Source organism: Rhodamnia argentea, chromosome 3 (assembly GCF_020921035.1).
Source record: "Rhodamnia argentea isolate NSW1041297 chromosome 3, ASM2092103v1, whole genome shotgun sequence".
NCBI lineage: Eukaryota > Viridiplantae > Streptophyta > Magnoliopsida > Myrtales > Myrtaceae > Rhodamnia > Rhodamnia argentea.
In genome coordinates, this window is record NC_063152.1 from 7,059,329 (window position 1) to 7,086,416 (window position 27,088).

Here is a 27,088-nt window from a genome sequence, read left to right on the forward strand (position 1 = left end):
GAAAGGTACCCTGTTTTACATTATTCTAAAGTCAATTTGCCAACTTATTTAATAGAAGATTATTACTTAGTTTCGTCTGGATGTACCCTTCGCATCAAGGCATCTTCAAGTGGCTTCTTCTTTCCTCCCATAGAAACACATTGTATGTTCCACGATTGAAATTTTAACTCCTTATCCACAAAGTGTCCTCTATTAACTAAAACTCAGCTTTGTATAATTCCTCTCCATCATCTTCCCAAAAATAGATATCCAACCCAAACGCAACAACAGCAACAGCATATCAAGAGAGGGAGAGGGGGAGAAAGAGAATGGAAGGAGATTAATAGGAATGACGCATATAGAGAGTGCTCGAGTAACCATGCAGCCAGCTTGGGGAGCTATGCGACCAACGGGTGCGGTGAGTTCACCTCGGATGACACCTCCTCAGGCATCTTGCAATGCATGACATGTGGCTGCCACCGCAGTTTCCACTAGAAGGTGATCTACGTGACTGCCCATACCGACAACGGGGACTATTGGTGTGCCAATCGAGCGGCCAGGAGAATGCCAAGTTGGTTGGATAGAATTCCTTGGTAAAACATGAAATATGTTTAGGACTCAATTAACACAATTGAAAGTAATTGAAAGGTTAGGACCGAATTGGCTGGAGTTGATTTAATGTGTGAAGAGCTTTGTTCTATTGAGTAACTAAATATCAAAACTGCATTAAATGGTATCTAAATGGGAGGACTCACTACTGAACATACAAATTGCTTCGCATACCAAGTTGAATACCAATATTAATATGCTTAGATATATCTCGAGTGGTAAGTCAAACCTATTTAAAATATTTATAAAAGATAGCTACCCCTCGTTTTTTTAATAGGAATAAATATTTGTTAAATTAATTTTTGGATGAGAATAATATGCTTAGGTATATTTTGGGTGGTTAGTAAAACCTATTTAACATTTTTGTTAACATAGCTGCCCCTCCTTATTTGAGAGGAACCGCATTCATTTATGTTTAAGTACTAAATAAAGTTAAATTTAATATAATTGAACTGCACGTTTCCAGCTCCATTCAATATTATAATTATTTGAACTAACAAACATTACAAATTATAGGTGCTTAAGGAATATTGCAGTCGTTAAACTAAACCAATCAATAGCATTTGCCGGGAAATATTGAAATTTTTTTATTTAATAATTTGGCTTTGGTTTGTGAAATCAATAAATTTGATCAAATGAAATCAATGAGTTGACATCTTAAAAAAAGGGGATAAGTACGTTAGAAGTCTTAAAACTTGTAACGAAAGTGCAATTGAGTCCTAAAACCTTCAAAAAGTGCAATTAAGTCCTAAAACTTGTCACAAAAATGCAATTGAGTCCTAAAACCTTCAAAAAGTGCAATTAAGTCCTAAAACTTGTTACAAAAGTGCAATTGAGTCCTAAAACTTTCAAAAGTGCAATCAAGTCCTAAAACTTATCAAATTGACCCAATCAAGTTCTTCTATTAATTGCACTCTTTGAATATTTTAGGATTCGATTCCATTTTCGTGACAAGTTTTAAGATTTTAAGTTTTAGGAATCGATTGCATTTTCATGACAAGTTCTAGGATTTGATTGCTCTTTTTGAAAGTTTTAGGATTCAATTATAATTTTTTAATAAATTTTAGGACTCTTAGTGCACTTATTCCTAAAAAAAATAATTGGTAACCGGACAATCCGAAATAAGAAATTGACAAAAACTTGGTAGAGAAGAGCGGTGGCCTCAAGTTAAGCAGGGATTGGTGGGTCCCAGCCATAGGGGGAGAGGGCAGAAACCACAAAGAAAATTGTTATATGCTATCTGATTACAAATCTACCCCTAGATGTTTAAAGCAGGTGAAGCTCCGCGACTTTCTCTTTCCCATTTTTTATATAGGCCCATTTCCGTAAAAGCCCTTCGACTTAAAATTTGATCTTAATTCTATCCTAAACCCTCTCGTTTTTTCTTGAAAAAATCATTAACTTTTGATTTAATCCCAAACCTGCCTCCACTTTTTCTGTCAAGGAAATCCCAAATCCAGTCTCAAATCTACTTTGAGCATTTCTTTTTATCTCAAAAGACAAATCATTAGCTAATCTCAAATCCACCCATGTTACCTCTCCGTCCAAAATTAGTCATTATTGCTTGACGTGGCATTTGTATGTCAATAAAAAAATCCACATTGACAAAGTGAGGTGGAAAATTATCTCAAACAATCAGTTTTCGATCTGGAAATTAGGAAAACTAGAGACGACTACCGTGATTTTTGGACGGGGTTAGCAGGAACAAATTCTAGACTATAATTAAAGTTGGGGGGTTTTTTTTTAAGACAAAAATAAGTAGGGGCAAATTTAGGATTGAACTTACAAGTAGGGTTTTTTCTAAGAAAAAGATTCTGAAAAAAATTAAAAAGACGTAAAGCCTTTTTAAATATACGTAGGTATTGTGTTTGGTTAAAGTCACCAACCCTTCTGCTTAAATAAGTAATTGCTCAATTTTTTATGCACTCGAAAGTATAATTTAACACTGAATTTTTTGGGTCTAATGTAATTGTAATGATCAGTACAGCTGCACGGTATTATTTGGGACCAGAGCACCACATATTTTCATGCATTTCTTCATATTTTTACCATATTTCCTTGAAAATTGAATTTGTTCCCATACAGCAACGCATTGACTCGTGGGAGAGGTCAAGAGGCATAATTTAATCAAATAGAAATTTACAAATATTATTTGTCTAGCTTGATCAGAAAAATGCTCTCTCCATTGTTTACATTTGTTTGTGGGAGTCTCTATGGATAAAAATGAATTAGAATGGATCTTATCTTCGGATATCTCCAGACTTGCAATCCCAGCCTTATAACTGATCAGTTAATTAATTAGTACTTAAGCAATATTTGGTTTTTTTTACTTTTCAATTGTGGAATTTAACTATCCACTCTCTTAGAAACCATCACAAAAAGAGCGAATAAGACTACTTAAGGACATATTTTTTACATCAATATTGTGTCCTAACATTACTCTAATTTATTATGTGCCAATGTGTCAACATTGTTTAAGAAGGAAACCAGTCCACCTAGATCAGAACTCGTATTCGATTCACCAGCAAAAAAGGGCACACAAATATGTGCTTGATTTGGATTATCTAAGGAAATGAACTAAATTTGTTGAGGTGTCAAAAAAAGGAAAATTTGTAGAAAAAGTCCTAAACCTATTTCACTTTTGCCAATTCAAGCCTAAACCTTTTTATTTTCCCAATTTAACCCTAAACCTTTTGAATTTATGCCAATTCAATTCTAAACATTTTTTTGCGCCAATTCAGTCCTAAACCTTCTCCATTTATGTTAATTCAGTTCATCCGGCCAACTTTGACCGAGCAGCGCTAACATGGACGCTGGTTGGCGCCGACGTGGTAATTTTTAATAATATTTTAATAGTTTTTAAAATTTTTCATTCTTTAAATTTTTTTTTCTATTTTTCGGATCATCTTCTACCTCCGGCCGGCAAGGCTCAACCTCGCCGGCCGCTGACACCGCCATCGCTGGGTGAGGTTGACGGTGACGCCATGGCCAGGCGAACTAGAGCTATTTGGAAGAAGATCGTCTGTGTTTGGCCCATTCGTTCACCTCTCCCTCCCCCCCTCTCTCTCTCTCTCTCTCTCCCTGCTTCATCACTCTCATGGAGTCCAATGGCTCAAATCAGCACCAACATCCAAAAGAAAAGAACCCTCCTAAGATCAAAGACTTCCATGTTGTGATTGCGAGCAAGGACAACTCGAAGTGACACCAAAAGCAAGTCCGATGGCAATGCGACATCATGACTGGGCAAGCTCGAGCTCGCCCAGCTGTGGCGTCGCCAAATCTGGGCAAGCAAGGACGACTCGAAGCGACACCCAAAAGCAAGTCCAATGGTAACAACACGCCTAGCCACGACAGCGTCATCACTAGGCGAGCTCGAGCTTGCTTGACCATGGTGTCCTTGTCGCTGGGCGAGGCTGAGCTCGCCCAACATCGACGGTGCCAATGGTCAGCGAGGTCAAGTTTCACTAGCCCTCATCTCGAGCCAGTTTCCGATCCGGCGATTGGCTGGAGAAAGAAGATGGACTAAGAAATAGAAAAAAAATTAAAAAAATATCTAAATATTACTAAAAATTGCCCCATTAGCGCCGGCCGGCATCCACGTTATCGTCGATAGGTCAAAGTTGGCCAAATGAACTGAATTGACATAAATACAAAAGGTTTAGAAATAAATTGGCACAAAAAAAGATTTAAGAATGAATTGGCACAAATACAAACGGTTTAGGATTAAATTGATAAAATTAAAAGGTTTAGGACTGAATTGGTAAAAGTGCAATAGATTCAAGACTTTTTTGACAATTTTCTTTGACATTTAACTAATTTAAGCAAAAGTTTGGTTTGTTCATGTAGGCACCATACGAGCTTGTACTTTTCTGGATTATCATTTGTTTAAACACAGTAATTAAGAGTTGTCATGGAGTTTAAAAGTCTATATGGAAAAGAAATAAAACTAGAGGAAAGACAAAAAAAGAAAAGAAAAGAAAAGGATATATTCACGAGAAGTCTAAAAACTTGTCACGAAAGTGCAATTAAATCCTAAAATTACAAAAAGTGCAATCAAGTCCTAAAACTTATCAAATTGGTTTAATCGAGTCCTTCTATTAACACCGTCAATTTGTCTAATGGAAAATGCTAACGTGGTATTTTTAAATTAATTTTCTTACCCTAGGTGGCATTTTTAATTATTCTATTATTTGAAATCTTCTTTAAATCAAATTAAAAATTGAAAAATGCTAAAAAATTATTTGAAACAAAAAAAAAACTGGAAAAAACAAAGAAAAGGACAGGGCCTTACCAGTGAGGCCCTACCACCGCCACTGCTCATAGACGGAGGGGCAGGCGAAGGTCGACGGAGACGAGTACCTAGCAAACCTCGCCAGATTTGGGTTTCTTCGACCCCGGTTTGGGCGAGGCTTCGCCCGTGCCTAGCGAGTCTCGCCGGCCCTCGCCCGGGGCCGATGAGAGCCAACCACCTCGCCAAGGGGCTGGCAACCTCCGCCGGACCCTCCGGCGATGGGCAATGGCGGCGGCGGGGCCTCAACGGTGGGACCCGCCCTTTTCTTTGTTTATTCCAATTTTGCTTTTGTTTCAAATAATTTTTTTAACATTTTTCAATTTTAATTTGATTTAAATAAGATTTTAAAAAATAGAATAATTAAAAATGCCACTTAGAATAAGAAAATTAATTTAAAAATGTCACGTCAGTATTTTTTGTTAAATAAATTGACGGTATTAACTGAAGGACTCGATTGAACCAATTTGATAAGTTTTATGACTTGAATGCACTTTTTGCAAATTTTCGGACTCAATTGTGCCTTCGTGACAAGTTTTAAGACTTCTAGTAAACATATCCCTAAAAAAAATATTGAGCAATTATGTGTTTAAAGTGGTCTCCAACATAAAAGAAGTAGTAAGGGCAACAGAAATACCTACCTCATTCTAGCCGGCCACATCCGAACGTTCAACATAGGCTGCTCTTTGGTTAGCTCAAGAAATAGTTTAACTATATCATTGGTCGATGCATCAACATATATCTTGTCGGGATGCATTGCAAGTTGCTGTCCATTTCCTATTATGCATTTAGCGAATCATCCATTTATATCTGCCCATCGTAGTCATTTACTAGTAAAATAAAAGCAAATGTGTGTAACATGTCGTCGAAAGTTGTTTCGGTCTGTTGTCCACTATAGGCTATACAAATTTAATAGAGGTAGAGGCGCACCGAAAGTTCTACAAGTGCAATTTGGTTTGTAGGGACATCTTCTAATTCCCTTGAGGAGTCGGGATGTCAAGTTGCCCGGGTTTTCCTCTTAGCCCTTTTTCTTTTTGGGTTTATTATATTCCATTCTACTAAGAAAACGATGGATCCCCTAGGTATTCTCATAGGCAATCAAGTTACGGTATAGATATTGCAGGAGGATGCCCATATCGTGTGGTTTCAGGAATAAATTCAACATATCGTTTTAGAGTTTCATAGTGAGGGGTAAATTCCTGAGTGGGATTAAGAGCTTAAATATATTGAACAAAAATGTCTTTTCTGATGGAAAATAAATTAAAATAAATAAATAAAGGGAAGTTCAACGGCGCAGCCGTTGTCGTGACGCTTTGTATGTATCTATCAATTAATGAATGACCACTTGTCCACGGATAATAACCGCATTTGTTTTTTATTCAAAACTTTTACTCCTTTTTTTTTTCTTTCCTCTCCATTGCTTCTGCATCGAAACTTGCTCACATGTGCATTGAAACTTCCACCACATGAAGGCAACGACTGTCACTGCATGGTTAGCGGTCCCCGTCAATGAATTACTAATTTATATATTGGTGCGATTGTGGTTGCCAACTGGTTCCATTATATAAATCAAACCACGAGAGAATGGGCAACAACAAGGCATTTCCTGATTCCTGATAGAGGCATTCTGGTTCTGTTCTCCCCGTCAGACCTGAAAGTGAAAATTAAGCGCAGAGTCTGAGCAAAGCCGAAATGCATCGACCCATTTTTGGGCATTCTTTCGCCGTGCTCGTGGCACCCATCCTTCTCTCCGTGCTTGCGTTCCGTTTTCTCAATAAGAAGAAAGCTGGTGCGCGTAGAAATGCATCTAGTTCGTCTCAGACAGAATCTAACGATGGTACATCAGATTCGTTAAACGAGTCTCCTGGAAAATGCTACGAGGTGTTCTTGAGTTTCAGAGGCCCGGATACTCGGCATGGCTTCACCGATTACCTCTACCATGGGCTCCGTCGTGTCGGAATTTGTGCTTTTAGAGACGATGACGAGCTCTGTCAAGGTCAGGACATCAGACCAAAGCTTACGGCAGCCATCACGAACAGTAAAATTCTGATCCCCATTTTTTCCGAGAGTTATGGTACGAGCAGTTGGTGCTTAGATGAACTGGTTGAGATAATGAAGCGGAGGAAAAATAGCGGGCAGGTAGTGTTGCCTATATTCTACAAAGTGAAACCATCTGACGTGGGATATCAGGCCGGAAGTTTTGGAAAATTATTTCATAAGCGTGAGAGGCGTTTGCGGGAGAGGTCTTCTCCAGACCTGGCGAATTTGGAGAAATGGAAGCAAAAACTCCTTGAAGTCAGCAATGTGAAAGGATACGAAGTCCATGGGTAAAATTTTTCACCAAGACATTCTCTACTTTCTTTTAATGTGTGTGGGTGTTTACTGGTTGTTCTGATTCTCACCTGCTTCATTATATATAATGACCCATTCGCTTGAATTCTAAGATTTTTTTAGTGAATATTTACTTTTATATCCAAAGATTTTGTAACATCGTGCCATCTTTCTTTCATGTTTATAGTGTGTGCTACATTGATTTTCATCACAAACTTTTCAATCTATGAAAATTATTTTACAAAGGAAATGGTTATGCATGATGTTGGCAAATACAAAAAAAGAAAAAAATATTGTATATTTGTTTAAGAAATTTTCAATGCATTTCCTATCTTCAACAAGCAATTTTTATCTCATACACCGGCATTTATTGAACCAATGTTCTTATCTTGGGTAACAATTATTATTCTTCTACTTCCGTATAAAATCGATGTTAGATCAATTGAAATCACAGAACATAGATACTCAAAAGGAAAATAAAGTACAACCGGCTATCATCCCTAGGGAAATTGAAAAAATATAAGAACACCAATCTAAAATGATACTAAATTCAAGACACTAGTAGAAACTTGCAAAGCGTGTAGAATTGCACAAACAAAGAGAAATGCCCTCGGTTGGATTCAGCTAGTTCACAAAGTCACCCTCTGTATGACTTTTAGTTTTCAGATTCGTATTATAGGGCCTGAAATCCTCTTGCAGCAATAAGTTATGGCTGACTTCCATACTGGGTTGGCTTATTGGATTTTTGCTTATTCAAACATGCTAGAAAATTTTAGAAGTCATGTCCACGTCATCCCTAATATCGTTAGCAAACAACAAATTTCAAATTTGGTTCTAATCCATAATATATAAAAAATTCAAGATTCATAATCGATGCCCTCAAATTTCTTCTACCTTAATAAATTATGTCAGAGTAATAGTGGAAAAGGGCACGCCATCTGAAGCAACTTCCAGCATTTCCCACTTTAGTCTTAGCATTTAAGATCATACGGAGGTGTGACGACAACGATTCATAGAGTTTTTCAATCTATACACAGATTTGTTTATTATTGTGTTCTCAATAGATTAACAATATAAAATTTTTGCCACTTGTTTGATCTCTTGTCACATTTGACAGTGACAGGTCTGAAGTAGGGTTAGTGGAGTTGGTTGTGGAAAGAGTGTGGAGAGAACTGCAGAAAAAATCTGAGTTGGTTGTTTCTGAGAATTTGGTTGGAATTGAAAATCATGTGAAGGAGGTTACGGAATTTTTAGATAGCAAATCTCGGGGCACCCTATGCGTTGGCATCCACGGAATGGGAGGCATTGGTAAGACTACTCTTGCTAAAGCCATCTACAACAAGCTCTCCAATCAATTTGAGCATCGTAGCTTCATTGCTGATATAAGGGAATCATGGAAGAAAGGCGTTCATCAGATTCTGAAGCGGTTAATCGGTGATATATTGCAGCAAGATATTGGAGTTCGTGATGAGAATGAAGGGACTAATATTATCTCCTCTAGGCTTAAAGATAAAAAGGTGCTCGTTGTCCTTGATGATGTGGATAATGTCGATCGGGTGAAGCGTTTGATTGGTAAGCATGATTTGTTTTCTTTGAGAAGTAGAATCATTATTACCACTAGAGACGAGGGGATTTTTAAACGCATTGAGGTGGACTACAAGTATGACCTTAAGGAAATGGATTCCGCTCAATCCTTGATTCTGTTTAGCAAACATGCGTTTCGAATGGACTCTCCTCCAAAGGAATTTGGGGACCTCACTCATAAAGCTGTATCGATCACAGGAGGGCTTCCCTTATGCCTTGAGGTTTTTGGTTCATTATTCTACGGAAAAGAGTCAACAGAATGGGAAGATATGATAAAGAAGTTAGAAGAAATCCCTCGTAAGGAAGTGCAAGAAAGGTTAAGAATAAGTTACGAAGCATTAGATGATGGACAAAAACAAATATTTCTGGATATCGCTTGCTTTTTCATTGGCACTGACAAGAGCATCGCATCCTACATGTGGGAGGCTTGTAAATTTTTCCCAAAGGTCAATATTGAAGAATTGAGATTTATGTCATTAATAAAAATCCAAGATGATCGTTGGCTCGGAATGCATGACCAATTGAGAGATCTAGGCGGGACAATTGTTCGCGAGAATTACGAGCGACGACCTTGGAAACATAGTAGGTTATGGGACTCCGATGAAGCCTTGAAAGTGCTAAAGGCAAATAAGGTAACCATTTATCTTCTTTTCTTCTCTTAGTCTATGTTCTACTGCAAGAGTAATGTTGGTCCTTTATTTAGTATTTGTAATACTTAAGTAATTCAGTTATTTATGATTATGATTTTATCACATTAAAAACTAAAATTTATGATTAAATAAGAAGTGGTAGATATTAATATTGACATCGGTTTCTTGTTATTAGTTAATACTTCAATGCAAAATAAGAGTATATGTCATTTTTTTAGTAATCTCTTAAGTAGCACGGTCAAGTAATATACACAGTTAATATGAAATTTACAGAAGGAAATTACCCTATTTCTATTAAAAATTCATCAAATCAAATTTCGATTTTGCACATTGTAATTTGATTAAATTCCGTGCATCAGACACGCATGTCCTAAGTGATAAGCCGGTGGAGCTACAATACCGGAAAGAAGAAGATTACAAGTATTTGCCATATGAGCCGTCCCAATCACAACTCTTTTTAAGATCCGAATGCTTATGGCCAATTTTCAAAACGGAAGTTGACATACTTCACTTAGTTAGCCTTTAGAAATATTGTTTTTTGGCGTTAAACGAAAATCACATCTTCACATTTCTAGTCTCTTCAGCACATTAATGCACGTCAATAGCAATACGAACCAAATGATATTAGATTAATGAACATTGATTCTTGCTTATAGGGAACGGAAGAGATCGAGGCAATTGATCCGAGTAAAGGCGACTCACATGGCAACATTTACACAGGAGAACAATTCAAGAATTTGACAACTCTAAGATTCCTTCACATGGAGGAAGGGGCACATCTTAGTGGAGATTTTAAGGGCTCAATGGAGGGGTTAAAATGGCTTCGATGGCCAATATGCCCCATGAATTTTGATATTGAAGAGGTACATTTTTCATATAGTTACTTCAGTATTTTTGCACGAATCGATTTCACTCTTCATCCATAGTATCATAAAAAGAAGCACAGCCTTTTGCATATGGGCCGAAAATAGCATTACATTTCAAACTCAAGTTTTCGTTCATGGGATAAAAGTGACCTCCGCCGTCAATTTTCAATTTAAAAATTGACGAGTCTAAGATTTCTTCGGATGGAGCGGGCACATCTCACTGGCGATTTTGTGGACCCAATGCGGGAGTTAAGACGGCTTCCACGGGAAGAATGTCCCGTGAATTTTGACGTAAAAAATCTTCACGCAAATGAATTAGTTGTCTTGGATTTGTCAAGTAGCGGGATAAATGAGAGATGGCAAGGGTGGAGTTCTTTCGTGGTAACAGCAAGTCTTTTTCTTCTTCTTCTTTTCCCTTTTATGTTTTTTATTTTAAATTTTAATCATAATCACCCTTTACAACCATTTCTTTTTACCGGATGGCAAAGAAGCTCAAATTTCTCGACCTTTCGGATTGTCAATACTTGGAAAATATGGACTTCCTCTCGACTTTTAAGAATTTAGAGGTTTTGATCCTCAATTCTTGTTCGAGACTGCAGCAAGTCGACTCTTCAATTGGAGGCATGAAGGCCCTCCTTCGCTTGGAGTTGCGCGCCTGTAAGAGTCTCACGAAGCTTCCTGCGAAATAGGTGAATTAAAGGCGCCTGGAGCAACTCCTTCTACAAGACACTCCAAAACTTTCTGCATTACCGGAAAGCATAGGATCTTTGCAGAAACTAGAAATTCTAAATATTGCATGCAGTGGTATAGAAGAATTACCCGACAATATTGGAAGGCTGAGAAATCTCCGAGAATTACATGCTGGTGGATGCGAAAAATTGGGAGGAAAACTTTCAGAAAGCATAGGGTCTTTGCAGAATCTAGAAGAGGTACATTTTTTAATATAGTTACTTCAGTATTTTTGCATGAATCCATTTCACTCTTCATCCATAGTATCATAAAAAGAAGCACAGCCTTTGCATATGGGCCGAAAATAACATTACCTTTCAAACTCATGTTTTCGTTCATGGGATAAAAGTGACATCCGCCGTCAATTTTTCCTATTCTCGGTTTAAATTGCTTGGCATCATCCTTGCCATTGCTAGGGGAGCTTGGCCTCGCCGCCGACCCTCGCGTCTCACCGGTCGCCAATCCCGTGACCAGCAAGAGGAAGAAGAAGAAGGGAAAAAGAGAGAGAGAAAAGAAAAAAAAGAAAAAAAGAAAATTGATATAATAGCAATTATTACGATAAATTGCCACATTAGAGCCGCCGGTCAAAGTTGGCGAGATTGATTGAATTGGCATAAACGTAAAAGGTTTAGGACTCGACTAGCAAAGAAAAAAATTTAGATTTGAATTGGCATGATTGCAATAGGTTGAAGACTTTTTTTGTAATTTTAGATTACTTTAATTGGATATAATATTAATGGAAATTGAATCGTTGCATATATGGAACGGGAAAGACCGAGGCCGTTGATTTGAGTGAAGGCCGCTCAAAAGGCTCTGGCAAAATAGCTGAGCAAGATGACGACTTCTATACAGAAAAATAATTAAAAAATTGATGAGTCTACGATTTCTTAAGATGGAGAGGGCACATCTCACCAGCAATTTTGTGGACTCAATGAAGGAGTTAAGACGGCTTCCACGGGAAGAATGTCCCGTGAGTTTTCACCCAACAGAATTAGTTAAACTGGATTTGTTAGGAAGCATGATAAATGAGAGATGGCAAGGGTGGAATTCTTTCGTGATAAGAGCAAGTCTTTTTCTTCTTCTTCTTTTCCCTTTTATTTTTTTTTATTTTTATTTATAATCATAATCACCCTTGACAACCATTTCTTTTTACCGGATGGCAAAGAAGCTCAAATTTCTCAACCTTGCACATTGTGGATACTTGGAAAAGACGGACTTCCTCTCGGCTTTTAAGAATTTGAAGTTTTTGAACCTCAATTATTGTTCGCGGCTGCAGCAAATCGACTCTTCAATTGGAGGCATGAAGGCCCTCCTTCGCTTGGACTTGAGCTACTGTAAGAGCCTCATGAAGCTTCCAAAAGAAATAGGTGAATTAAAGGCGCCGGAGCAACTCCTTCTAGAACAGACTCCAAAACTTTCTGCATTACCAGAAAGCATAGGATCTTTGCAGAATCTAGAAATTCTAAATATTGCGGAAAGTGGTATAGAAGAATTACCTGATGGTATTGGGAGGCTGAAAAAGCTCCGAGAATTACATGCTTTTTATTGCAAAAATCTCAAAGGGGAAATGCCGGAAAGCATGGGGTCTTTGGAGAATCTAGAAATTCTAGATATTTCTGAAACCGGTATAGAAGAATTGCCCAGAGGTATTGGGGGGCTGAGAAAGCTCCGAGAGTTGCGTGCTGAGAGTTGCGAGAATCTGAAAGGGGAAAGGAGAGAAAGCATGTGCAATCTTTCATCCCTAGAACTCCTCGATTTTCATGGCTGTATGGAGCTCCAATCGCTGCCGGACCTTCCTTCCAGCTTAACATGTTTGCGCATCACCCGTCAAAGTCGCAAATTGCCTTCACTCTCCCACCTAACCGGTCTCAAGGAGCTAGAAGTCATTCATCGTCGATTTCTCGAGTGCATCCAGGAGCTTCCATCAACACTACTAAAGAATTCGGAATGCTCCCAACCGACGGGTGTTGAAGAATCGGAATTGCCACAATCCCTAAACACTCCCTTCAAGTTGGAAGACTTGGCGGTCAAATTTTGCGAATCTATTGAAATCTTGGACGTTTCGCAGTTAATCCATCTAAGGGAATTATCCGTCGATGGTTGCGGGAATTTACTTGAAGTTCGAGGTCTTGATAAATTGAAATATTTGGAATCCTTGACCGTTGAATGCTGCAATTCGGTTGAACGGTTGGAGCTTCCAAAGTTGGAGGGTCTAAAGGTAGTGAACGTCAAATATTGCGAAAACCTCGTCGAAATTCAAGGTCTCGATTGCTTGGAGAACCCGAGTATCCGTCGGTGCGCTTCAATTGAAAGGCTAGACCTTCCAAAATCCAGGAGTATGAAGATATTAGATGCTACAAAATGCGCAAAATTAGCCGAAATTCAAGGCGTCGATAGGTTGGAGTCCTTGGAACGGTTGAGTATCTCTGGGTGCGCTTCAATTGAAAGGTTGAACCTTCCAAAAATCGATAGTCCGAGGATATTGGATGTTGCGGATTGCAAAAACTTGAGGATATTGGATGTTGCGGATTGCAAAAACTTAATTCAAATTCAAGGCCTTGATAGGTTGGAGTTCTTGGAAGAGTTGAACCTCTATGGGTGCACTTCGTTTGAAAGGCTACCCAACTTATGTTGCTTTGACTACTTGAAAAGTTTGAATATCAACGATCGTGACAAGCTTCAAGACATACAGAGCCTAGAGAGATTCCCATCCCGCAAAAGTTTATTTATTGAAGGTTGCAAGTCCTTAGCAAAATTACCAAACTTGTCAAGTTTTCATGGTTTACGAGAATTGTTCCTGTCAAACTGTCATGAACTTCGAGAGATCCCAGGGCTTGAGGAGTCAATATCTCTAGAACGTATTACTATCTCGGGATGTTCCTCGATTGAGATCTTACCGGATTTGTCATCATGTACCCGCTTGATGAGCCTGATTGTGCAAAATTGCGAGAAATTGAGTGAGCTTCGAGGGCTCGAGAAATTGGAGCAGCTAGTGGAATTGGACATTTCTGAATGCAAGTCTCTCAAAACAATTCCGGAATTGTCCGGAATGCAGCTTTATCAAAATTACGAGAAAAAGCCATCTCCATTGATCAGACGCATAGAATTTGGATAGACTCTATTCGGACGAACTCGGATGAGTCAAGATAAGGGAGATGATCCACATTTTCTAACAAAGGTACATAAAGCGGGTGAGTTACCCTTGCTCTTTTGAGATCTACCGCCCAATTGTCATTTGCAATTTCTTTCAAGATTTATCATCTTCTCATAATCATTTCCCGGTCGATAGTGTCGTCATTATTTTTGTTACGTGAATTCAAGGAATCTGGGGGAGATGTTCATGGAAGTTAATGAGTGCTTTGGCAAAATGATTCTTCTTATCATGCCAAGAACGGAAATAGATGAAAAGGCTTTCTAAGCACATCGTATGTCTTTAAACTTTGGGTAAGATCCTTCATCCTATGCAGAAAAATAACTATTCCTAGCGTTTGATTGTTTCTGGATTTCTGGAAAATCTGATAAAAACCGATGTATACGGGCATTTGATAGCATGCCAAAGGTCATTGTATAGGTTGAGAAATACTAAATGCGGGACACTATACGGCGGTCCTGGTTTGAATCCATGTTCATTTGTTTCGGATCCAGGATATACCTAAAAGTCCGATGCAAGCAATAGATTACCAAAAGAAAGCGTCTTGATGTTTGTAGAGTTGGTATAGCCATCTGTGAGATGCCCGAACATTTGAGCCAAGCAAGACATTAACTAGAATGTGGTTTGACATGATTGATTGTACTTCCCTTGTATCGTGCATAAGCACTTGTTAGTTCATTTACCCGCTGAAAAGAAAAACACCGGAAGCATTTCCATAAGTTTCCCGAGGAGAATTTATGCTATATGCAGTTTGAAAATTGTCTTGCATTATTTCTAGTACATGAATGGCAAATGTTGACAAGGAAAGAATCAAACTATATCCCACAAGAGCAAGCAACTTGAATTGAATTCACTATACTAACTTTGCTCAAAGCTTCTGTGGTTGATGATGTTAGATGCCCCATTAGTTGGATCCGAAGAGTTCAAAAAGAATATCGAGCTTGACAAACGGGGATCCCTAAACTTCGGAGTGTTATTAGGAGTTCTTTGATGTTAGTTGCTGGATTGATTTCATCCGACTCACTGGCGGGTTTCGGTTATCATTCCACTGGTTGATGTAGATGCTGAAATATGCAAGAGAGCTTTCGCAAGGCTTTTCTAAAAGGAAAAAAAATCATCAAAGGATGAGGAGCTCGATGGTTCTTGAACTTCTCCAAAGTTTGACAATGCATCCTTGGAATGGTAAAGGATGTTTGCATGCTGTCATCTCACATTGCCCCGCTTATATTTAGCAGAAGCTTTGCCGAGCTGGAGATGTCCGCCTCCGCTCGTGTAATCAAGTCTCTCTTATTTTCTCTCCCACCTGTTCCTCTTACGTAGTTTTATTCATGCTACTTTCGGACTCGAGGAAAGTCTAGCCTCGAGCTTTCCTCCGGGTTTTCGAGCACGGACGAAGGACCGTAGCGCGTGCTTCCGTTCCGGCTTCGGTTCAATAAACCGCCGGCTTCTCGAGTTCGGCTCCCATTCGGCATTCTTTTGCGACCTAATGGGCGGTCATCTCAATTGTATCGACTCGGTTTTGTGAAGTTTACTTGATTTATGATTGGCAGGTGAAGATCTTAGGGTGGAATCTGGAGAAGGATTTGCTGGCAATGGTCACGGAGGACCCATAGGTCCGCTTCATGGCTTCAATCGGCAGAGGCTGTAGAAAATCTCTCCTGGTAATTTCTTCGAAACGAGAAAGTCTCTCCTGGTACTTGCTTCGACTAGGGGAAGTTCTCTTTTAAGTCGGCGTGTTCGTTCCTTCAACAATGGCTTGGTGCACCCTTTGAGTCATTGGCCTTATCTCGTTTTACTTCTTTCGCTCTTCCTAAATATGCTACACTTCCTTCTCCCGAGAGGAACCACTGTAATTGCCAATCTAGCTCGATTTGCATTTGATGGAGAATTTGACAAATATAAAAGTGAAGTGCTTGAAGTCCAAATGCGAACATGATGTTGAATTGAGGAGTTCCCTAACTTAATCACCGATCACCGAGACCAACCGGAAGTGTACCATCTTCTTTGTATTGCCATCTTGTTTCCATTCTGTGTACACCAGTTGAAGTGTCCATGAAAATAAAGAACTTGAATTGGAGGGGATGTCATTTATTCTAGATAGACTAGCTATGTCGATTGCAGAAATGCTTGATGCCCACTTGGAGTTGGTAAGTTTAGCCCCTGCAGAATAACATCTCGATGTTGTCGGGCATCTATATAGTTTGCTTGGATTTTTAATGCTGACTCTCACAATGTAATGCTACTTCTGGCTCCTCTTCTTCCTCTTTTTTACTGATTGAGAGTTGCCAACAAGGAGATATTTACGGTATACTAGATTGCAGAGTATAAGCTGGAAAGTTTCTTTCATTTTGTACCACTTAAAGTTAATTTATCTTCTTCTGATTACAGAGGGGCTTGCGTGGCATCATTTTGATTAATCAAGCTCGCTGATGGGAATCTAACTTACTTGTTAATAGGATATCTCAAGCCATGCTGCATACTTGTATGATAATCCGGTCGACAGGAATGGAGTCGGGGATTGGAGAAAGCGCAGAAACCGGGAGTGTAGAGGGAGTTGCATCCAAGTATGTTAAGTTCTTATATGACTATCTCTTGGTAATTCAAATTCGTGAGGACTTAGGAATAGATGGCTAGCCTTGGCAGTTCTTGACATCTATTCTCACCGGAAAAATATAAAGAGGAGGCATCTTTTCTCCAGAAACATCCGAAAGCTTCACGCATCATTTGGTCTTCTGGATTTGGAGAACATGTTGTTGAGTGCATTATAATTCTTGAGCCAACCTTTGAATGGTTTCCGTTGAGATCCTAAGTTGTAGGTACTAGTACACTTGTGATCCTTGCCTGAATCCACTCCACCTCGAGGTTCCATAGCGGAACAACAAGATTCATTTTGGGATTGTGATAATGGATTGGGGGCTGCCATAAAGATATATATTCCAGTCACTTTACATGACCCGCTAGCCCAAATAAATCCCATATCAAGTGACCGATACCCCTCTCGGTTGTCTTGTCTTATTACGATGCTTTACCTCACTTAACAAATTTTGATTTTCTCGTCACTATGTGTTCTCTATCTTCCCTCTTATAGTAATTTTGTTGTGAAGAAATTATTCATTATTTTTCTCTCTCTGTCGTTTTCTTTGCACATTCATTGTGTCGTCAATACTGGTTTCTCATAATTATTCTAATCTACTCCAGGTAAATGTACAACATCATTATGCTGGCTCGTCCCGGTGGCAAGACCGTTGTCTTGGGACTTGAAGATGGTACAGTTTCCCTGCATGATGTAGAAGTAAGTTTTCCATGCTATTGCCGCAATGTTACCCTCATTAATTCTCAACAAGAAATTCACCCCGCAAGAATCCTTTATCATCAGAATGTGTTCTTACGCAATCTCTCTTGGGAAATATTCTGAATTGCTCAAAAGCTGCATGATGCAATGCAAACAGCAAGCTTGCTGAATGAACATTAAGTTAAGATGTTTCTGAACTATCGAAAGTCTAGCCAACTCGTTCAATGTAATGGCCGACTAATCGGACGGTTGTATCTTAACTCGGCATCGTAGTTGACACTTGTATCTAGGGTCTATTGGAGTCTTTATTCAAAGAGAGCTGTTTGTGATTCAGGTTTGGATCTTCATGTTAAAGAGGAAGCAATTTGGTCTGAGGTTGAGATCCTATCGGTGTTGATTTTGTGCTGTTAGAATGACGGAGGTTTGTTGGCTGGTTCCACCTCTTCGTGGGGTTCAGCTAACATAACATAAAAAGAAAACCAAAAAAGGCGAAAAAGTTGAAAAAAGAAAAAGAAAGAGAGGGGCTGTTCGTGGAGTGAAGAGTAAAGAGAGAGAGCGTTCCCGGAGAAGGCAAGACAAGAAAAGAAAAAGGGGCAGCGGCTTTCCGGTCCAGATTCGAAGGCCCAATGTTGTTGTGACTCAAATTTCAGTGTATTGTTACCGAGTCTAGATTGTTTCTTGTTTTCTCCAATCAAAGGCCCAACAAGGTTGTTGTTGGAACCAAAGTTGAAAATGTTTCTAGTGTCAAGAACGAGGTCGCTAGAGTCTAATTGATGTGCATTTGAGATTGCGCTTCTATAATTCTATTTGGGATATTGAAGCTCCGTTAGTGTTGCTTTAGGCTTTGTAACAAAGAATCAGCTCTCACAAAAAGAAAAATGATACAAATGAACTTTATCTCAATATACAATGTCATCCTTGGACTTTTTAATTGGTCAATATGATCCTTGACCTATTGATAGATGTTCAATCTAGACCCTAGGTTACATAAAAATGTTCAATACCACCATTTCGTTAATTCAAATTTAATGAAGTCTTCTCACGTGGCTTCTAATCCGTCAAATTTGAACAATGGACAAAAAATATATATCGGGTGGATTGTTCACATAAATTTTCATAATCGCATATGATAATTGAGTTCATAATATGATAATGTACATTATAGAACATGCATCATCGGATAGTGTCTCATTATTTTAAAAAGACTGTGGTCATTGATTTAAGTCTGCCTAATTGTTTTCACACATCCGACTTGACATACAATAATCAATATCATTAAATGATGTTTGATTTGTCGTTTAAGCAGATGGAAGAACTAAATTGGGAATTTAGCAATAGTTCATGGACTACACCGAACAAACTAAAAATTCAAAGGCTATTTACATCATTTTTTTTCCTCATAAAAAATGCGATATTGGAATCCAACTACCAACTTGGATTTTGAAAACAGATGCCCAATAGTTTGTCTCATTCCTTGTCATTAACTAGAGCATTCCTCGTGGAATCAATGGCCGCACTCGATAACCAATTGAATTAATATTCATGATCAACACAAAAGGCAAAGTGGTGTGAACGACCGGATGAACTTAGAAGGGGCATCCAAGTATCCAAATTCACAGTAGAAAATGCAAAATCTGTTGAACTTACTCATCTCAATTGAAACTCTGGGGAGAGATTAATGAGAAAAATGAACTTAAAATGGGGTTAGACACGAATTGCTTCCTTATAATTGAACAAATTTGGTAATTTCTTAGATAAAATACTTAACCATCTGAATTTCTTTCTGCTTATCATAGAATGCTTTATTCTCATTGCTGTAGTAAAAAATCGCCGTGTAGCAACCCACAAATTGGGCATGATCAGTGAGAAAAGAAAGAACCTTCTTTCCTAACTGCATCCCCCTAGAATCACAATCAACGGCCGCGTCTTCAATATGGCCAACCTTGCTGCAGTTCCTTATAAACTTCTTCTCAATGAACACACTTCCAGTAGCGACTATCTTTCCACGATTAGTATCCTCTATGGTCATCGCCGAGAGAGCTGAGCTCTTGGAACTGCTTTTGGAAATCCTCATCGGAGATAGCATCGCAAACTATCAGTTGCTGCAGTAGCTCTACAAACCCTTTGCTTTTGTGGGGGATCTCTAGTTTACGAACTTGAAGATTACGTGCTTCATTTAGTGGGACCCCAATCTGCATTTCCTGAGATGAGGCTTCTGTTTACACCAACTTCATTCACATCGACAAGGAGAGAATTAGAGTTCATAGAGTCAGAGAAAAGAACATGGAACGCATTTAGAAGCTCCATCATGTTATTAGCGGGAAATCACACATAAGACACATAGCATTTCTCTATCTAAGCAAGCCACCTAGCACAGGCTTGTAGTGGCCAAATCTGCTGAGCTCTAAATCATAAAGCAAAAGATAAATACAATTCACTTTTCTGCCTTCTTCTATGAAGGTAATATTAATGCAAATGCGATATCAGTTACTTCCTAGTGAGTCTGTTCGCAAAAGATAAAAACAAGAGGGGAGGAGGAGGAGAACTTGCTAATGAGGCTAAATGAGTATGCACGTACTCAATACAGAGAGGAAAAAGAAGCAGTTCTATAGACTCCTCTGTTTACAGAGTCATATTCTCACTTTAAATTACAAACTTAGAAAGCAGAATCGAAGAACCTATCCACAACCTGGCAACAATTACCGCTGAAAAACAGAGAACGATGAACAAGTTTCCTTGGCTTTGTCATTTTTCAAAACAGCTCATTAAAGCTTCAAATAAAATTCCAACTAAGAAAATGCCATTAATTGCATTCTTTGGTGCACAGTAGGTATCTGTAACAATGTTTGGTGTTAATACATGACACCATTCTCCATTGATACATCGGAGAACAACATCTGTGGTGCTTGTTAGTCAAAAACTCGCAAATGGAGTATCTCTTTCTCAAAGCATAAAATATCTCAAAAGATTTTTCTTACATGGACTTAGTTCATGTCTAGGATACGGCAGATAATCCATAGAATACTATCTTGACACGGCTGCATATTTTGGACACAATGCCCATGATGACCACACAACAACAGGAACAACTTTTGCCACCAGTCATTAAGTGATTTGCTGGCATTCGTAAAAGTCAGTAGAATCCTTACAGGCAAAAGGGAAAAATGAAGTTCAAAGCGATGTTGAGAAAAGCTTTACTACTAATTGCTGCAAATTCTGCTGAAGACATCCAAAAATGCCAGGAAAAGTTCTATCTTTAGAGGCATTTGATAGTGGCATTTGCAAACGCCGCAATGTGTATTTCTTGTAGCAAAAATTGTAAGTGCCAGAAAAAAGTCATCGCAAATGGTCCCTGAAAACATTGCTTCACAGCGAATTAACTCCCGCTTAAAACTGTGAGGTTGAGACAGAGAGCCAGATCACGCAAGTTTGCAACTCCTAAACAGCCATAACAGTATCGAAAGATTCAACCCAAAAAGCAAAAGAAATCGATGGATTACAAAAGCTTCATATCAACTCATGCATCAATGCCAGACACGATAGCAATCTCGGCGAGAGTACACGAGACTGTCCTGCGCTTTTCTAGGGTGTGATTGAGCCTAGCCATCGCCTACTTCTAATCACGCTAGCGAAGAAGTCCAGGGGCATAAAGCTGATCAAATTAAGTCGAAATTCCCAGAATCGCACGATGGCCAGCATCCACGCTCGACACCCAACACTGTCTTGCGCTTTCAATTCAGGAGGAGCAAAAAAAGATTACGCATTCTCAACGCTCGTGATAATCACAATCACAAACCAGATGAACGAGAGAGTACCTTGGGCTCGATTTAATTGCTGTTTCCTGCTCTCCCGATTCGAACTCGGCAAGTGATTGATGAAATGCGAGCGAGAGACAAAAGGAAGCAAAGAGTCTGAGATTTGCTGTGCCTTTGGTAACCTATTTACCCCCAAAGTAAACGAGAGGGGGACAAAAAAGGAATTTCAGTTTGGGTCGCACTGGGCCAGATCCGCGAGGCGATGGTGGTGGAGAGGAGGGCGGTGAAGGCGGAAAGTTTCGCGAAGTTGAAGAGAAGGTGGTCTGGTGTTCAGTGGTCTCTCTCCGATGAAAACAGAGAGCGTGGAAGGGAAGAGAAATAGAGAACGAAGCAGAAAAGGTCAGAGAGAAAAGTCAATGAGAGTGAGGCTGTCTGTCTGGGGCTAACTTTTTTCTGTTCTCGGAAAAAATTTTGAAATGGAATATTTTTTTTTTTAGTTTCTATTCTCAATAATAATTTATAAAAATAAAAATGCGCTTGATAATTATAAAAAAAATTATTTTTTTATTTAATTGAAGAGACTCTATATATATATGTTAAAATTAAGATTTATTTATCTTTTTAATTTACTAAATCACTAAATTAGATCAATATATATATGAGTAATTTATACATAATTTATCAAATTACAATATGGATGAAATCAACTATAAAAATATTCAAGATGTGTGTTCAAAAATAAAAGTGTTCCCAATTATTTCTAAAAATGTTTCAAATGTTAACGCCACGCGACTGCCAGGTTAACAAAAGATTAACAATTAAAAACTAAAATAGGAGAAAAAAATTTAATTCACTGTTCATCATCTTCAACCATGCGATCAGTCGACCAAAGCTTCTCCGGTGCTCGTCGTTGCTATTCACTGCCTAAACCTCCAAGCAGCGTTGGTCAACCCTTGCTTGACGTCCCACCAAATCTATCCACGGCGGCCGCTAGCTTCGTGGTTGGATCTGGCTTCGAAGTTCACAGCCGCCATGGCCACTCGAGCTCGAAGCTGGCATAAGGGTTTGCGAATTTCATCTGCTTTGCGAGGGAATGAGCAAGCCCTACACTTCGGCTCCTGTTGGCCCTGAGTCGCCGAGCGCCGCAGCCCCAAAGCTTCTAGCGCTCCAAGTCCTTGTACTGCAGGTAAAGGCTGTCCTTTAGCGGAAGTCCCTCCAGGCTATGCTTCTTCTCTTCGACCTTTCCCTGACGATGCACCTCTTGCCTGTCCATGGCTCATCTTTTCCCAATCAACAAAATGAACAATAACATCTCATTTTTTTACCCTGAATCGGACCTCAACGCTTGCCGCCGCCATGACCAGATCTATTAGATGTGAAGCAAGGGACGATGAGCGCCGTCAGAGGTCCAAACGGAAGTGGGTAGCGACCGACCATCGCCCAAGGACATTGCGAGGTCGAAAACAATGAATAGTGACTTTTCCTTTTTCTTCTTTTTAATGTTTTTCTGATTTGGCACTTGTCTGGCGCCATATCAATGCCATCTTGGATTCACGTTAGGTTTTTAACTGTCACTTTTAATAAAAGAGGGTAAATGTGTCACAAGATACAAATTTAAGGTTTTTAGTGTCAAAAAAAAAAAAAAGTTAGGATAAATGTGTCGTAGTAGGTATAGTTTGGGGTTTTTAATGGGGAAATTTTCAAAAAAGGGCCCGAAGTGGTCTCATTTTCTCAAATAAGGGCCTAGAGTGAACATCGTTTCAAATAAGGGCCCGAATCGCTTTAATCGTTTCAAATAGGGGCCTAATTGAAGGACATTTTTATCTTTTAATCTTTTAGCCTTTTCTTTTCTATTTTCTTTTTTTTTCTCCTCCCCTCCCCTGCTCATCGTCTCCTCCAGCACGTCTTCTTCGACAGGTCCTCCATCCCTCGCACCAACCGGAACTCCCACTTGTTGTGCAAGACGTGCGTGATCGCCGCCGCCGCGAGGTTGCTCATCGCCAACGTCCCTCCCACCACCACGCACCGCGTCCGCCCGTCCACCGACCGCATCTGCACCGGCTCCGGGACGCTAGGCTCCGCCGACGTGGCCCGGCACACCTCCCAGAGCCGGAAGTCGGCCGAACCTGTCCATTTCCAACGCGTCTGCACGCGAGAACAGGAGTGGTGCCGAGCTTGTCAAGTCGTAGCACGGCACCGTAACCGGCTTCGGCGTGTCCCTCGGCGTCGCCTCCTTCTCGGCCCGTCGGCGAAGGACTCCCTCACGAGCCTCTCCCGCGCGGCCGTCGCCGACGACGTGGAGCGGAGCCCCCCCGCAGGAACCCACCCGAGCTGGAGACGGGCCGTGAGCGGTAGAACTTCCGGCCGTGGTCGGCGAGAAACTTCCACATGTCGTTTTCCCGGAAAATCGGGCGAGTGTGGTCCTTTGTGGCGAAGAGCGTGGTGGTAAGGATGCCACCTACACCTGTGCCTGCGGCGACGTCGAAGTAGTCAACGATGCTGGCGTCCGGGTTGTCGGACTTCGACTTGAGGGTGCGCTCCGGATAAGCGAGGGCTTTGCCGGGGAGCATGCCCCGCATGCTGCCGCGATCAACGGCAAGGATGCAGATTTTGCCTCGCTGGTTCTTGATGGCGGAGGGGTTGTTATTGTCAGCATCGGCGTCGGCGGGTGGTTTTTGGGTTCATTTGCTTGGGGACCCAGAGCTTGGGGTCGTTGTAGCCGAAGAGGAACTTGCTCTCGAGGATTGAGAAGATCTCGTAGTTGAGCTTTGTCGGTGTCGATGCTCGGCTCTTCCGGCATCTCCGATGAGTTACTGTTATTGGTCACCATCGGAACGGCTCGTTTTTACGGTTTCTTTATCGCTGGTCCACAAAATCTCTCCACCATTCGGAAACACCCAACGAAATCCCTCCGCAAGACCGGCTCAAAGCCTCACTTCCGATCAATCCATTCGTCGCGAGGGAAAGAAATGAAGGAACGACCCAACCCTTGGTCTCTCTCTCTCTCTTTCCCCGAGTGCGTCAGTAGATGGAAGACGAAGACCACCGTGCATTCAAGTCAGAAGAGATGATGAACAGGAGGGGAGGGGAGGGGAGGAGAAAAAAAGAAAAACAGAAAAGAAAAGGCCGGAAGTTAAAAAGACAAAATTATCCTTCAGTTAGGCCCTTATTTGAAATGATTTGAGCACTTCAGGCCCTTATTTGAAACGATATTTACTTTAGGCCCTTTTTTGAGAAAACGAGGCCACTCCTGTGCCCTTTTTGAAATTTTCCCTTTTTAATGTCACAAAAAAAATTCAGGATAAATGTGTCACATTTGACAAAGTTTAGGGTTTTTTGTGATACTTTCTCTTAAATTTATTAATTCCAAACAATGACTTGTATTAACAAACACTGAATTAATTTTTATAGTGTAAATTCATTTTTAGGCTCTCTTTTATTATTTATTTGTTTGTATATTTGAATTAAGTTAGTTTGATTGTAATAAGTATAGAAATTATAATTTATCATGTACGTATAAAAATATATGTTTAATATATAACGTGTCCCAATATATCGAAATTCTCTATTTTTTTGAAAATGAAGTGTCGGTATGTCGTGCCGTGCCACGTGTCACATATTGATGTCGGTGCTACCTAGAAAAATGTACAGCGTAAATACCAACTTAAAGCAACAATTTCTGAACTAAATAGCATGCGTATAAAGAATTACAAGTGCCATTAACTTTAAAACTTGGAGTCATAGCATTGCTTTCTTATCACCAAACAATTTTGCGTCGAATCCAATAAGATGATGATTTGTTTTTAATAGATGTCAACTTTATTGCGTCAAGCTAATGATCAACAGTTGTGTATATATTGACAGGTTGAATATGTTAGTCTCACAACGCTTAACGCGGTAAATATGCCTAGTACTCGTATTAGAGTGGTAAATAGCTATAGGTTGATATATTACATTCATGTCTGATTCCATTTAGTTTAGATGCATTATAGGCAAAGTAGTTTGACGTCCGAGCTAGAGTTGATTGGCTGTAGAGAACAGTGCGGTCGTGCTCTTGAATTTGAAGTGATAATTTAGCACTCTTTTCCTTTCTTGTTTCACACTCCATAATTTCAAGTATTGATATTTGAGTTTGGATTGTTGGTATATAAATAGCATTGATAATTCTTTTAGCTTGCATTGTTACAAGTGAATAACCTTCTTTGTATTGTAAGATGAAGTAATTAATGCACTGATTTTTTAAATTCTCACTCAATTCTTGATACAAACCTTTTAACCGAGGTTCATTCGACACGTTGAGATATGTTATATATTAAATATATAATTACTATTTCTATGATTTTTTACAAAAACGAAGAATAAATTTCCTGCATGAGGTACTCCTGTAATTTGAACTAGAGTCTAGACATTTGACAGACTAGATAGAACACGTTCTCTCGCACGCTCAGCCGAGTGAGGTGAGCTGAGCCGGATCCGGATCCCCTACCATAAAGGTAGGGGTGACATTGATGGATCCGGGCCGTCCATTTTGAAATGGACGGCCCAAATTCATCCACATCATCTTTTAGAAGGGGGGAAATTTTTTGGCGGGAAATTTTAAAATTTTGAAAAAGTGATGTGGATCAATCCGGGCCATCCATTTTTTATTTGGACGGCCCGGATCGATCATGTCACCCCTAACATTGCTTAGCAATGTTAGGGAATCCGGTTCCGAGCCCACCCCACGCACTAGCAATGTGCACCGCACGGTAACACTAGACAGAACACACTCTCTTTCCTCTCTTCTCCCACCGTCCCCTTCATTTACTTTTTGTAAAAATCTCTGCCTCACCTCTATCTCCTTCCTATCTGTCTCGCGAAAGGGAACGACAACCACCATGATTTTGGCTGCGTCATCTCTCTTCCGGCGCTCTCTCGCTCCGCCCTCTGGCGCTCCGCTCCGGCACAACCGAAGCCTGTTCTCCGCTCCAGTGCTCATCGCGCGTCGTCGGCTCTCTCCCTCATCTGTCTCATGGCCCAAGATGCAGACAACTCCTCCCTCTATCCCCCGATCTCTGCCCTCCAGATTTGAGCCATCGTTGCCCTCCTTCCTCGCCGACTCGCGTGCCCCCGGCGTGTTGCTTGTGTTGATTGTGTGTCGGAGCATGCCGAATGCGTGTTCGTGTCCAACACCAACACAGCGCCTCCCTTGACCGGTCAGTGCTTCATAGCGTGCACCAACCAAGTTGAATAACAATGTTAATATGCTTAGGTATAATTTAAGTTGCAAGCAAAACCACTCAAAAGTTGGTTAACGTGGCATTTGTATGTCAATTGAAAATATACATTAACTGGATGATACGAAAAATTATCTTCAAAAGAAAATCTTTTTTTTAATCAGAAAATTGAAAAAACTAGGGACGATTTGCAATGATTTTTGGATAGAGAGCTAGGGAGGTAGATTTAGGGCAAGGCCTACAATGGAGGTGTTTTTTTCAGACAAAATTCACTTTGGGCAATTTGAGACTTGACCCAAAGTTACTATGTTTTTTTTTTTTTCAAGACAAAAAAATTCGACATAGAATTGAAATTAAATCTAAAATTGAATTATTTTTATTTTTTTGAGAGAATTAGGCATTTTATATTGATAGGTATTGTGTTTGGCTAAAGTCACCGAACCTTCTCATTAAAAAAATTAATATCAATATTTAGTCCTAACTTCCCTAGAAAATTGAGCATTTTCCTAGACAAGCAGCGCATTGACTCGAGGGCGAGGTCAAGAAGAATTATTTAATCAAAGATAAGCATACCAATACCACTTGTCCAAGTTGGTCGGTGTTGACGCCTAAATTTTGACTAATTTATTTTTTGCATA

At 39.8% G+C, this 27,088-nt stretch overlaps 1 protein-coding gene and 2 pseudogenes across 1 annotated transcript; 1 reads left to right on the forward strand and 2 right to left on the reverse strand.

Moving 5' to 3' along the window:
* Positions 1 to 8,493: 8,493 nt before the first annotated feature.
* LOC125314368 (disease resistance protein L6-like) lies at positions 8,494 to 12,041 on the forward strand. Its single transcript, XM_048276498.1, has 3 exons — positions 8,494 to 9,423; positions 10,098 to 10,304; positions 12,012 to 12,041. The coding sequence occupies exons 1-3, from the start codon at positions 8,503 to 8,505 to the stop codon at positions 12,033 to 12,035; spliced, it is 1,152 nt and encodes a 383-aa protein (XP_048132455.1). The 5' UTR covers positions 8,494 to 8,502; the 3' UTR covers positions 12,036 to 12,041.
* Positions 12,042 to 19,116: 7,075 nt separating this feature from the next.
* LOC125314001 lies at positions 19,117 to 21,086 on the reverse strand (annotated as a pseudogene).
* A 2,032-nt stretch (positions 21,087 to 23,118) lies between these two features.
* On the reverse strand, positions 23,119 to 26,212 carry LOC115731144 (annotated as a pseudogene).
* Positions 26,213 to 27,088: the final 876 nt, after the last annotated feature.

Bases quoted from the DNA above. Each gene is read 5' to 3' on its own strand.
- LOC125314368 (XM_048276498.1), top strand. From the start codon at position 8,503: ATGGGAGGCATTGGTAAGACTACTCTTGCTAAAGCCATCTACAACAAG. The intron at 9,424-10,097 runs GTAACCATTTAT...TCTTGCTTATAG, and splicing joins AAGTGCTAAAGGCAAATAAG to GGAACGGAAGAGATCGAGGC. The intron at 10,305-12,011 runs GTACATTTTTCA...ATGTCCCGTGAG, and splicing joins TGAATTTTGATATTGAAGAG to TTTTCACCCAACAGAATTAG.